We start from the raw sequence: 12006 nt of genomic DNA, 5'->3' as shown, positions 1-12006 counted from the left end.
TCCAATGATTCAACTTTACACAAAGGCAACGGTGCAGAGTGGCGGTACCACACCTTAGTACAAAGAGATCTAATCGCGCTCACTAATCGGCCGTCCAGCTGGAGGTCTCCTATCTTTTTCAACTGGTCAGACAGGGGCATTGTCAGGGTATGCTTTTGTTACTCTGCGGTTTTGAGGGTCGTTCGAGCTCCTTTTCTTCCTTCCTCCATGGTAAGACACTGCTCTAGAATTGCAAGGGTCGTGGGTTCGAATCCCACCCGAGTTACATGCCTGTGATATTTTTTTCACAGGACTCGGGAAAGTACTGAGTATACAGTGCTAACACACATCGGTGTATGGGTAAAAACCAAAATCCCTGATGCAAATTTAACACCTCTTATAATATTCATGTTGATGACATCCACCACAACAATGCAAACCAGTTTAAGCATCTGCTTCAGGCTTTTGGTCTTACCCAGCATATCAAGGAGCCGACTCATGGTCTCGGTCATTGCCTGGACCTTGTCATAACTCGTGACATCACCCCACCTATTGTCTCAAACTTTGTTATTCTACCTGGATTATCAGGCCACTATGCAGTCATGTGTAACTTGAGTCTGTGCAAGCCCAAAGTCCCATCCATTACTGTAAAGAGACGACAGTGGAAACAAGCGAATTCTCCTGAAGTGTTCCGCGACATAGAAACTCATTTGGCAAAGCTCGACTGCTTGGATTCCTGTGTCAGCCAATATTAGAGTACTGTTAGTGACAACTTTGATAAATACGCACTTCGAAAAACAAGATCTGTCACGGTCCGAACTGAAGTCTCCTGGTTTAATGATGACATTCGTACAGCAAAAAAAAAACTGCCGTCAACTGGAGCGGAAATGGCGGAAAAATGGCAAACTGGAAATACAACGACAAGAATATCGCAACCAACGTAAAAAAGTCAGGAATTTGATCAACAGGCAAAGATCATCCATTATTCATCTAAAGTACAAGATTCCTCAGGAGATCAAAAGAAGCTCTTCAAGATAAAAGTAAAGTTGTTGCTCAAACCCAAAACCCCTGTCCTTCCATCCACTTACAATGATCAGGACTTGGCAAATGAATTCTTTGTCGCCAAGATTTCAGACATCCGCTCATCATTTTCATCAGTCCCTTACAACGTGCCGAAGACATTGCCACACCTTCAACCAGAGTTTAGACTATCTGTCTTTGAGCCTGCCACTGTTACTGAGATTCAAAGTTTTTATAAAATAAAATCTCCTTCAAAATCCTGCGAGCTGCGAGCGAAACATTGATATATTTGTACCCTATGTATTTCACTAATCTTGTAACAAATCTCTCAGTTCATTTTAGCCTCAAAGTTTCCTACATCAGGCCTCTCATCAAAAAAACAAACCTGGACAAGGAGATATTCAAAAACTAAAGACCAGTTGCAAACTTAAAATGTCTTGAAAAAGCCATGGAACGAGTAGTTTCATCATGCATTTCTGATCACATTCATGCTTTCAACCTGTCCGACGTGTTTCAGTCGGCCTACAATACCGACTCTGATACCGAACTTGCCAACAACTTTATGTCCTTCTTTGTCGACAAAGTTGAGAAAATCAGGTCTAATATTCAACCTGAGACCCCTATACTCACTGGGGTTGGCCAGCTCACCAACAATCTTCATTCCAGCAAAACGATGCCTACTTTTAAGTCCATCACCAACTCTGAGGTTGAACAACTCATCGGCCGATTTCCCAACAAAACCTGCTCACTTAACACTATTCCGTTATGGCTAATCAAAGAGTGTCTAACCATCCTGCTACCTGTTATAACCAGAATTGTCAATGCCTCGCTCACGCCCGGTGTTTTCCCTGAAACATTAAAGCAGTCCATCATCACACCTGTGCTCAAGAAACCTACCATGGATTGCAATGTACTCAATAGCTTTCGCCCGATTTCTAATATTATATTCCTTGCCGAACTTACTGAAAAGGCTGCCTCATGTCAAGTCATAAACCACGTCAACAACAACAACTTTGATGAGAAATTTCAATCCGCTTATAAAGCACACCACAGTACAGAAACGGCCTTGCTCAAGGTCATAAGTGACATTTCACATTCTCTTGACAAAAACAAAGTTGTTCTCATGGTTTTACTCAATATGTCTGCAGCCTTCGATACAATTGATCATCATATTCTTTTGGATAGGCTTGAGACCTGTTTTGGTATCAGAGGTGTTGCCCTTGCATGGTTCCAGTCTTACCTAAATGGTCGCTGTACCAAAGTGTCCATTAGAAATGCAGTATCTGATAACCATGTTCTTAAATGCTCCATACCACAGGGCTCTGTTATAGGACCACAGGGATTTATCATGTATACTCATCCCATTGGCGACATCATAAGAAACCACAATATTAATTTCCATGTATATGCCGATGACACCCAACTTTATACTGAGTTTGACCCCAAGGTTCTAGGTGATTGCCAACGTGCCCTTAGAAATCTTTCTACCTGCATCTCTCAAATCAACACCTGGATGAGTAGTAATAGGTTGAAACTAAATCAAGCCAAAACTGAATTTATGGTGTTTGCCTCTCCGAGGGTTCTTAACACACTTCCCAACATCCAGCTCGATTTAGATGACATATCCATCACCCCCTCTGCTACTGTTAAAAATTTGGGTGTAAATCTCGACTCATCCCTCTTCATGACCAGTCACATAAATTTTTAGTTGTCGAATGTTGCGCGATCGACCGATTGTTGCGCGATCGACCGATTGTTGCGCGATCTACCGATTGCTGCGCAACCAATAGATATTTCAATAGGGCAGTGGATCGGTCGATAGCGCAGCGCGATCAGTTGATCGCGCAGATTGACCGATAGCGCCCAACATATACACGGTCTGTTCGTTGTATATGGTCATGTTTTGTTTACGTCATCATCTATCAAAATTCGTTCAAAGAAAAACATTCTTTCAAACGATAAAATCAGATCGTAAAACATTTCTTTCTTTCGACTGATTTGCAGTAAAGTATAACTGGATAGGGGGCCTACCCCTGTAATATTTTATTGGTTTCAAAACTTTCTTTGTAATAATTATGTTATCCACATCGTGATGTTTAGCCGCCACCATGATGTTAAATTTTTATTTAATATTCTTATTTTTTAAATTTTTAATTGTAGTATGATTTCTGAGACTGGAGATAAAAAATATTAACAAAGTAAAATATTTGTGTCAATCACAAAAAATGAAATTATCAACCACTATAAAACATTCTTATTAAATTAACAATTACAGGTCCAAAATATAAAATCTCGAATTCCTGCAATAAAAAAAAAACTCAACAAAACATGGGCCCACTGGTCACAAATAGTTGAACAGTTGTTTTGTATTCAAACATGTAACCAGTCAGCCTTCGAAGCCCACAAAACGATATATCAAGCAAAAAGACCAGAAAGCTTCAAGGTGTCATCACTACCGTCACACTCCAGGCCTCACTGCTAGGGTCGGTGACAACTTCCCCTTAGACAATTAGATGTGTGGCAACTACTGAGGTTCAATAGTATAAAATAGTACAAAATTGTTACACTGGAACTTGATACAAAGTATAACAACGCTTCACATTTTTGCTTTGTACACCTCTGGCTTTTTTTTTCTTTGTATGCCGATCCAATTATTTTTTGCTTTTTGTACACCGCTGCCCATTTTACAATTATTGACTGAGACTCCTTATGTTTGATTGAAAAAACGATGCATAGTTTTGCCCTTGATAAGAGCAACTGTTGAGTGTAAGAGGAAATATATATGCTTGCTAGATAAAATGCCATCGCAGTTTGATAAGTATTGGCAAAATGGTTGCAATCGACGAACGTCGTCTGATGCGTAGAAAAATGAAAAAGTATAGATTATCGATAATTTAACTGACTTGTGGATAATGCGCCTTAGCCTTCATGTACGATCTTTTTTTGATAGTTTCATTTTTTACTGCATTTTTAACTACAGCTGTTGCTTGTATTAAAATAATGATATATTGTTCTTTCTTGTAAACTAAACGAGATTCAATTAAAGCCAGTGGACACTATTGGTAATTGTCAAAGACTAGCCTTCACAGTTGGTGTACTGTATCTCCACATACATGTATGCATAAGATAACAAACCTGTGAAAATTGGAGCTCAAGCGGTCATCGAACTTGCGAGATAATAATGAAAGAAAAAACACCCTTGTCACAGATGGTTGATTTCGAGACCTCAAGTTCTAAACTTGAGGTCTTGAAATCAAATTCGTGAAAATTACTTCTTTCTCAAAAACTATGGCACTTCAGAGGGAGCTGTATCTCACAAGGTTTTATACCATCAACCTCTCCCCATTACTTGTCACCAAGAAAGGTTTTATGCTAATAATTATTTTGAGTAATTACCAATAGTGTCCACTGCGTTTAAGACTTATCAACGCTTTAGGTTTGAGATGGACTTTGCAAAAAATTTAAAAATAAATGTTTATTATTTTGATAAAAACTAACTGTTTATTTTATTGTGGATAATAGGCTGAATCGCTACGATCTTTTTGTGGTGGCTCATTTTTTCTTCTTCACAGCTTAAAATTGTCTTTATTTTAGCAACTGTTCTGTATAAAAGTTAAAACTAAATGTTATAAATAAATTAATGAATCATACATGTACATAAAAGTATTTCCATAAATTTATTTTTGTTTTTTAATCGCTATCAGTATGTTAAAATTGTCTTGTTTACTTTTAAACTAAATAACATATAACATCAACTCACAAAAGATAACAAGGGTTAAAACAAATCTAAACCCAAGACGAACTAGATGTAATTGCATTAATAATGACATTAATAAAGGAACATTTATAAAGCACCTTGTGCATGGCCTCCAAGCACTTTACACAATATTAACAGATTTAATTTTTGTTGAAGCCTTTGCCCATTTTAGACGAGTAAATTCATTAAAGTAAAAAAAATAAATAATACATTCACAAGTTTTGACTGCTTTGCGGAATGATTGACATTAGCCAATCGAATGCCAAAGTTCCATTGAACTGAAGACGTCATTGGTTATTACCTGTTCAGGGCCAAACTTTCTGACTGTCTGTGTGATGCCGTCTTCACCACAGCCAAATAAAACGGCAGATTTCTGTCCAAGTCTAGATTGGATTAAACCTTTTGGGGACAAGAGTATGACCCTTTGATGTTTAAACCCACGTCTTTCTCAAATAATTGAACGAAATGTAACGATCTACGCAACCTCCAGCACATTGCCCAATTGTTTATTCTTTTGACCTAATACATGCGAGTCAGCATCCATTTGCGAATGTCCGTTTGCAATTTTACTTGGGTTAAAGATCTTCAGTTAGGAAAAGATGACCACCGTTCATGGGTCAATGACTCCTCGAAAGCGCTCGCTTGTTTTGCATTTCATTATCAAAGGCTACCGAGCGATGTCGTGCGTTAGTGTGCGGTTGCGAGCGATGGCGTGCAGGACCAGGTATTAACGAGTGCGCTTGTTAAAACTTGTTCTCGCTCGTTCTACTCGCATTTTTTTTGGATACCTACCTTTAATCATAACTGTAGCAGCTCCATCGTTTCTGAGGTGTTGATGTTGACATGGGGTACTCTAGTTTTTGTGGATGGTGTTTTTCTGAGGCATCATCTTTCACAGCGTTCACACCATTCCTTCACATCTTATGCCATCTTGGGCCAGAAGAAGCGGTTCCTCACCATGTTGATAGTTCTTTCATACCCAAAATGGCCAAAGTCATCGTGAAGGTGTTTCAATACTGTGGTCTTGTACTGCTCTTGTAGAACTAATTGTTGAGTTGATGACCCGTCTTGTTTCTGTATGACTCTGTGCAATAACCCATCTCTCATGTGAAGTTTCTTTCATTGTTTCAAGTGAAGAAGACAACCACTGCATTCTCGAGTTCTTTCTGCAAGTGTTGGTTTCTTGCCCTTCTTGCGCGCGAAATTGAAATGCTAAATTGAAATTGAAATTGAAACTGAATTGAAGAGGCGCTTCTCTTGAATAATTAAATGTTACATAAAAAAATAAGTGCAATAAAAAATAAAAGTGGGGGTACCGTTTTTTTGACTGTCATAGGTGCAAAAATAAGAAGAAGAAAAGAAACTTACAAAATACTGTGATGACGTCATCATGATGTCATTGCTCAATTAACAAGAACTTTCCAATATCTAACAACCTACTAAGTTTCAACATGATTGCATCATTATACTGTGGGAGTTATAAAGAGTTAAAAAATTGCACCTTTAATGCCATGTCACGTGACCCCCGATGAGGTCATCAATCTGAAACTTCACACATATGATGCCCGCCTGATGATCAACATGTGTGTAAATGTTGATGTGATGACAAAAAACTTCACCTCACACATCTTCAAAAAGTCCATTTTCGAAAGTTTTAAACCTGCTGCTATAGGGCGCTCTTGTGTGGCGTGACGTCATCGGTATTTTTTTTTAAACTGCCCACCCTTGCCAGACACTAAACATTGTTAAAAGCAAGTTCATAACTTTTTCGACTTTCAAATTATATGGCACTTCCTGTTTTGACTCGTTTCGACCGGAAGTTGAGGTGATATGAGGTCACGACATCAAATGAAGACCTAATTTATTCTGACCCAATCCCGCAAACAAAAACCTATGGTCTCTTGTTGCTGATTTGATACAGATTTTCAAATGTTTCAAATTTACAACTTTAAGATGACGTCACATGACAGGTGATTACGTCATCATGACGTCATTGTTTTAGGATCATCATTGTACCCTGCCTTTCATCACTGAAAGTTTCATTGCAATTGCTCTTTAGGAAGTATTAAAAAAAAAACCATGTACTGAAAAATACAAATAAGGGAATCAATGTGTGGTGAAGAGGTTTTCAACTAGTGGTAAAACCCAATGAGGCCTGGTTCTTGTTAATCTTACCGAGACGAAGTCGAGGTAAATTATCAAGAACCAGGCCACGGCGGGTTTAAACCACTAGTTGAAAACCGATTCAACACACTTTGATTCCCATTCATAAATATCTTTTTGGTCAAAAAACATCAACACTTTTTGATTATAATTGTTCAATGATTTCTTTCAACACAACACCCCTCCTGCTATGAAATGGTAAGGCACTCGGACAAACAACTCCTTATAAGGGAATGCTGTGCGCGTCTCGCGTGATTCGGCACAACTGTCCCGGCCGTTGCACTCGACCAAAAGGAATTAAGAAACTGTCTTGTAAGCACAGGTGCAAGCTTGCGTGTCACGCCCATGTTTCAACACTTTACTGGTCATTAACAAAGGTTTATACACACCCATGTGACCCGCTCTCCACCAATAGAAAAAGCGAAACTGTCTGAGGTATTTATGAGTAAAAATTATTTGACATTATGATCATGAAGGAATGATTTCTACATGGTTTAAGTATTCATTTTTGTTCTTTCTTGCTGATTGCTTGAAGTTGTAAGTCAAACAAAGTACAAAAATAGCACAAATTAGTCCCAATTTCATAAAGCCTGTAAGCAAAAAAGTTTAAAAGGTAAGTTTTGTAAAAACAGAAAAACCTTACCTGCTAAAATTACTTTAGGTTTTCATGCTATTGTTGTGACTGGTGCCCCACTCTTTTTGTGTTGAGCATTTGTCAAGCTGCTTACTAACAACAGCTTTACTGCTGCGTCAATTTCATGGCTCTGTTTATCGTCGATTAACCGCTAAGAATCACCGCTAATACGGAAGCAGGAAATGTTGCACTTGCGCCAAGCGTATTTCTCATGTTAGCAGGTGCATATTTATGTGAGGATTTCAGGCATTTCATGGTTAGTTGTCAATATATATTTGGTTTGCGGTAACACCATGTGTGTAATGTAGAGTTTGTTCTTTAGAGAACTGTCTTTATATATTCTACCACAGTCTCCTGACAGGCCCAAGCATTACAATCAATCTAAGAAAAATCTTTCTCTTTTGCCGCCCCTAAACTTTGGAATAGTCTCCCCCCCCCCCCCATCTCTGCGCTCTGCTGATTCACTATACCGTATTTTTCTGCGTATAAGACACTCAGTGGACAAGGCGCAGGACCCTAAAATGACCCCCAAAAAATTCAAATGTTGGCAGACAAGGCGCACCGCCGCTCAAGGCACATGTTTAACCGCACACAAAAGAACACCGGGCGCCACCCGGTGTCCGTACATTGACACAAACACGCAATTTTGTAGCCTTTTAGAACCTACGTATACCAACCTTCATCCAATCAGCCAACGCTGTCTATTGTTAATAACAAAGTCCGGCCCAGTCAGCAGGCAGAAACACCCTCGCATTTACACCGCCTGAAATGCGCTAAAATGCCCACGTGACCGTGCGGCTCCCAAGCATGCCCAGACACGTCGAGTCTTTGTCTCATTGCGTTTATTGCTGGTTCGCGTAATTTTTACCAATAGAGGGTGTTTAATCTCACGCTAATACATTGTTCCAAAACGCCCTCTAACGTTCAGTGTTTCTTGTATTTATTGTCTCACGCAAAGTAACAACGACTACAGGCGTGATATCTGCTTTTGTGTTGCGTGATAAAATTTACAGACCTCGGAACGGTTGCGTTTTGGGGCTTTTTTTCTGTGTCTTTTTAAGAGATTTTCGAGTCGAACTTGGACATCGTTGATTTTACAGGCAATTAACGTGCAAGGGCAAACATGATTTTAACAATTGTTCCTACCCGAAGTTTTGAAGCAATTAAATAATTCAATAAAATAAAATGTGTTTTCGTCCCTACCGACCCTCTAAATTTTTTTGCCCAGTGTAAGGAAACACACATATTATTTTGTTTGGCCTTACAAACAAATACAAATTGTAACCTTCTATTTATAGTAAGATAATGCTACGTTTCCATAATACTTTTTAAAGCAAACGTCTAAAAAGAGGCAATGAATAAATATTCAATTTGAACGCTTATTGTAACAATAATATAAAACTCTTGTCCTACCAAAGATGACAGTTAAGTTCCCAAAGCACTTATCAATCACAAAGGTCTTAAAAGAGGCAAAAATTAAGCCTAAAGCACACTTCCTCTCCTTACCAATATCTTACGAATATATTACGAATGCTTACCAACGCTTGCCATTGCCTTTACGAATGTTGCCAACGCTTACGCACGCTTAACCAATGTCTTCACAACACTTGCTGAAATTTAAAAACCGGTTTGTAAATTGACTGATCTTCGTAAGGAGGTGGGGAATAATTTGTGAACGTTCTGAATTTGTTAACAATGCTTACGAAGACACGACGAACGTTTTAGCGAGTGTCAAATATTTTCTTCCGCTAGCATATTTGCTAGCATATTCGCCATGTGAGAGCAGCATAAAGTGACCGATCTTCGTAAAGGAGGTGGAGAATGACTTGTGAATTTAGTGAATTTGTGGCGAATGTTGCGAAGTTCGAGCGATTGTTAAATATTTCCGTTCGTAAGCACATTCGCTAGCTCATTCTCCCTAGTGTGAGAGTAGCATTAAGGACACAAGTGTCACAGCTGTACTGCGGTAGTGCAGTTAATATTTATCCTATAAGCTAAAGTAGTAGTTCCAGCCAATTTTCTATACCTTCCTCCCAGGTAGAAGTTAATAAGCAGCACAGTTCTTTTCAGAACTAAGGAGTCTCCCTAACAATCCGGTAAATCTAGTCTACTGTAGTAGAATATAGCAAGACAGTTCTCTAAAGAACAAACTTCACCTAGCAAGTAGATGCACACATATGTGAGGACTATTTTAAAAGTGGCATGTCTGTTCATAGATCAATAGTGTTTAACTCATCCTTTTTAATTATTACATGTGTTTTAATAATTGAAATAAATATTTAAAACATGTTTGTATTATTCTCACAGTATGCATTAGAGGATGAAAGAATTGCACCACTGCACCCGGGAGAAGAGATATTTTGTAAAGGCAAGATAGGCAAGGTAACAACCAATTAGCTTGTTTGTCTTTGAAAACTACAAAGTTTACCAATGAATTGTCTTGACTGTCAAATATATTAATGCTGAATTTAAATTTTGCTTATTTATAGTAAATAACATTTGTAAAATATAATATTCTAAAATAGAAACTTTGATTGGCTATAATTTTCTCGCTTTTTCCTTGATCCTTCCCTTAATCCCTTTCCCCTCTTTTTTTCTAAATGGATATTGTATTTGTTTGTACTTGTTTTGTTGAAAGCTAAGGCCATCTACCCTACTTATTACATTTCTGTTTTTATATATGTTTTGTTAAAATAGGGTGGCTTTGGACAAACTTTGCCTGTTTTTTCCCCTAATATTTTGTTTTATTATAAACACTGGGATTCTGGGGCAGACATGTTTAGACGTAATTCAACCAACTCTTAAAGGAACACGTTGCCTTGGATCGGACGAGTTGGTCTATTAAAAGCGTTTGAAACCGTTTGTTATGAAATGCATATGGTTAGAAAGATGTTTTAAAAGTAGAATATAATGATCCACACAAGTATCACTCGAAATTGCACGGTTTTCCTTTTACGTCGCGAACTATCACGGTCGGCCATTTATGGGAGTCAAAATTTTGACTCCCATAAATGGCCGACCGTGTTAGTCGACAGGGTAAAAAGAAAACCACGCAGTTTCGAGGCATATTTGTGTAGATCATTGTATTCTACTTTTACAATATCTTTCTAACCATATACATTTTACAACAAACGGTTACAGAACGCTTTTCAAGGACCAACTCGACCGATCCAAGGCAACGTGTTCCTTTAATAACAGTCCAGGCTTACTCAATGATTGCAGCAAAGATTCTTAATAATAATAATAACAACAACAACAACAACAACAACAACAACAGCAGCAGCAGCAGCAGCAGCAGCAGCAGCAGCAGCAGCAGCAGCAGCAGCAGCAGCAGCAGCAGCAGCAGCAGCAGCAGCAGCATGGCGCAAGACCAGTCTCTAAGGACAAATGTAATGAAGGCAAGGATAGAGAAAGCAAACGTCTCTCCTATGTGTAGAATGTGCAATAAAGCAGAGGAGACTGTATTTCATATTGTTAGCGAATGCAGTAAGATGGCCCAAACGGAGTACAAAGGAAGACATGACAAGCTGGCCAAGGTGATTCACTGGGATCTGTGTAAGAAGTATGGTGTCAAAGTGCTTGCGAAATGGTACGAGCATGTTCCGGAAAAAGTTGTAGAGACCGACCAGGTCAAGATCCTTTGGGACTTTAACATTCAGACCGATCATGTTATACCACATAGGCGTCCGGATGTTGTGCTATTAGATAAGACGAAGAAGATGTGTCATCTCATTGACATAGCTGTGCCAGGTGATATAAGGGTAGCTTCGAAGGAGATGGAAAAGATCGAGAAGTACCAGGACCTGGCTAGGGAACTTCGTAAGATTTGGCAGGTAAAGGTAAAAGTAGTCCCCAAAGCACTGGGGAAACATCTAGATGAAATAGGGACAAATGTGAGGGTAGATCTGTTACAGAAGGCAGCGCTTTTGGGAACAGCGAGGATCCTGAGAAAGACTCTTGAGATCTAAGGCTACGGGACGTAGCCCGACTCGAGGAGTTACCGGCACAAAGGAATATGACATCTTTCTTTTGCATGCTGTGATAAAATGAAATAATAATAATAATAATAATAATAATAATAATAATAATAATAATAATAATAATAATAATAATAATAATAATAATAATAATAATAATAATAATAATAATAATAATAATAATAATAATAATAATAATAATAATAATAATAATAATAATAATAATAATAATAATAATAATAATAATGTATTTATAAAGCGCATTTTCCATTTACATGTTCAAATGCGCTTGACAAAGATGTTGTTAACAGAACAGGTGAGTTTTGAGCAGTGTTTTGAACACATTGACAGATTGTTGATTACGGAGAGACATTGGTAGTTTATTCCACAGTGTGGGAGCGACAGTAGTGAAGGCTCTATCACCAAGTGTGGGTAGCATCTTGGAAGATGGGTGGTTCAGCGTGATGCCTTGAGAG

General features: G+C 38.4%; 1 protein-coding gene across 3 annotated transcripts in view; it reads left to right on the top strand.

Annotated features, from left to right (window-relative positions):
• LOC139941078 (protein FAM178B-like) overlaps nt 1-12006 on the top strand; it is a 162284-nt gene that overhangs the window by 47980 nt on the left and 102298 nt on the right. For 2 of the 3 annotated variants that reach the window (XM_071937500.1, XM_071937501.1), the window contains exon 6: nt 9861-9935. The exons of the other annotated variant lie outside the window; for it this stretch is intronic. In XM_071937500.1, the coding sequence (XP_071793601.1) occupies nt 9861-9935 (75 nt within the window). The remainder of the gene's footprint in view (nt 1-9860; nt 9936-12006) is intronic. 3 annotated transcript variants of the gene reach the window in all.

Source organism: Asterias amurensis, chromosome 8 (assembly GCF_032118995.1).
Source record: "Asterias amurensis chromosome 8, ASM3211899v1".
Classification (NCBI taxonomy): Eukaryota; Metazoa; Echinodermata; class Asteroidea; order Forcipulatida; family Asteriidae; genus Asterias; species Asterias amurensis.
The sequence above is the reverse complement of the archived record's forward strand: the minus strand, read 5'-3'. Positions and strand labels throughout refer to the sequence as shown.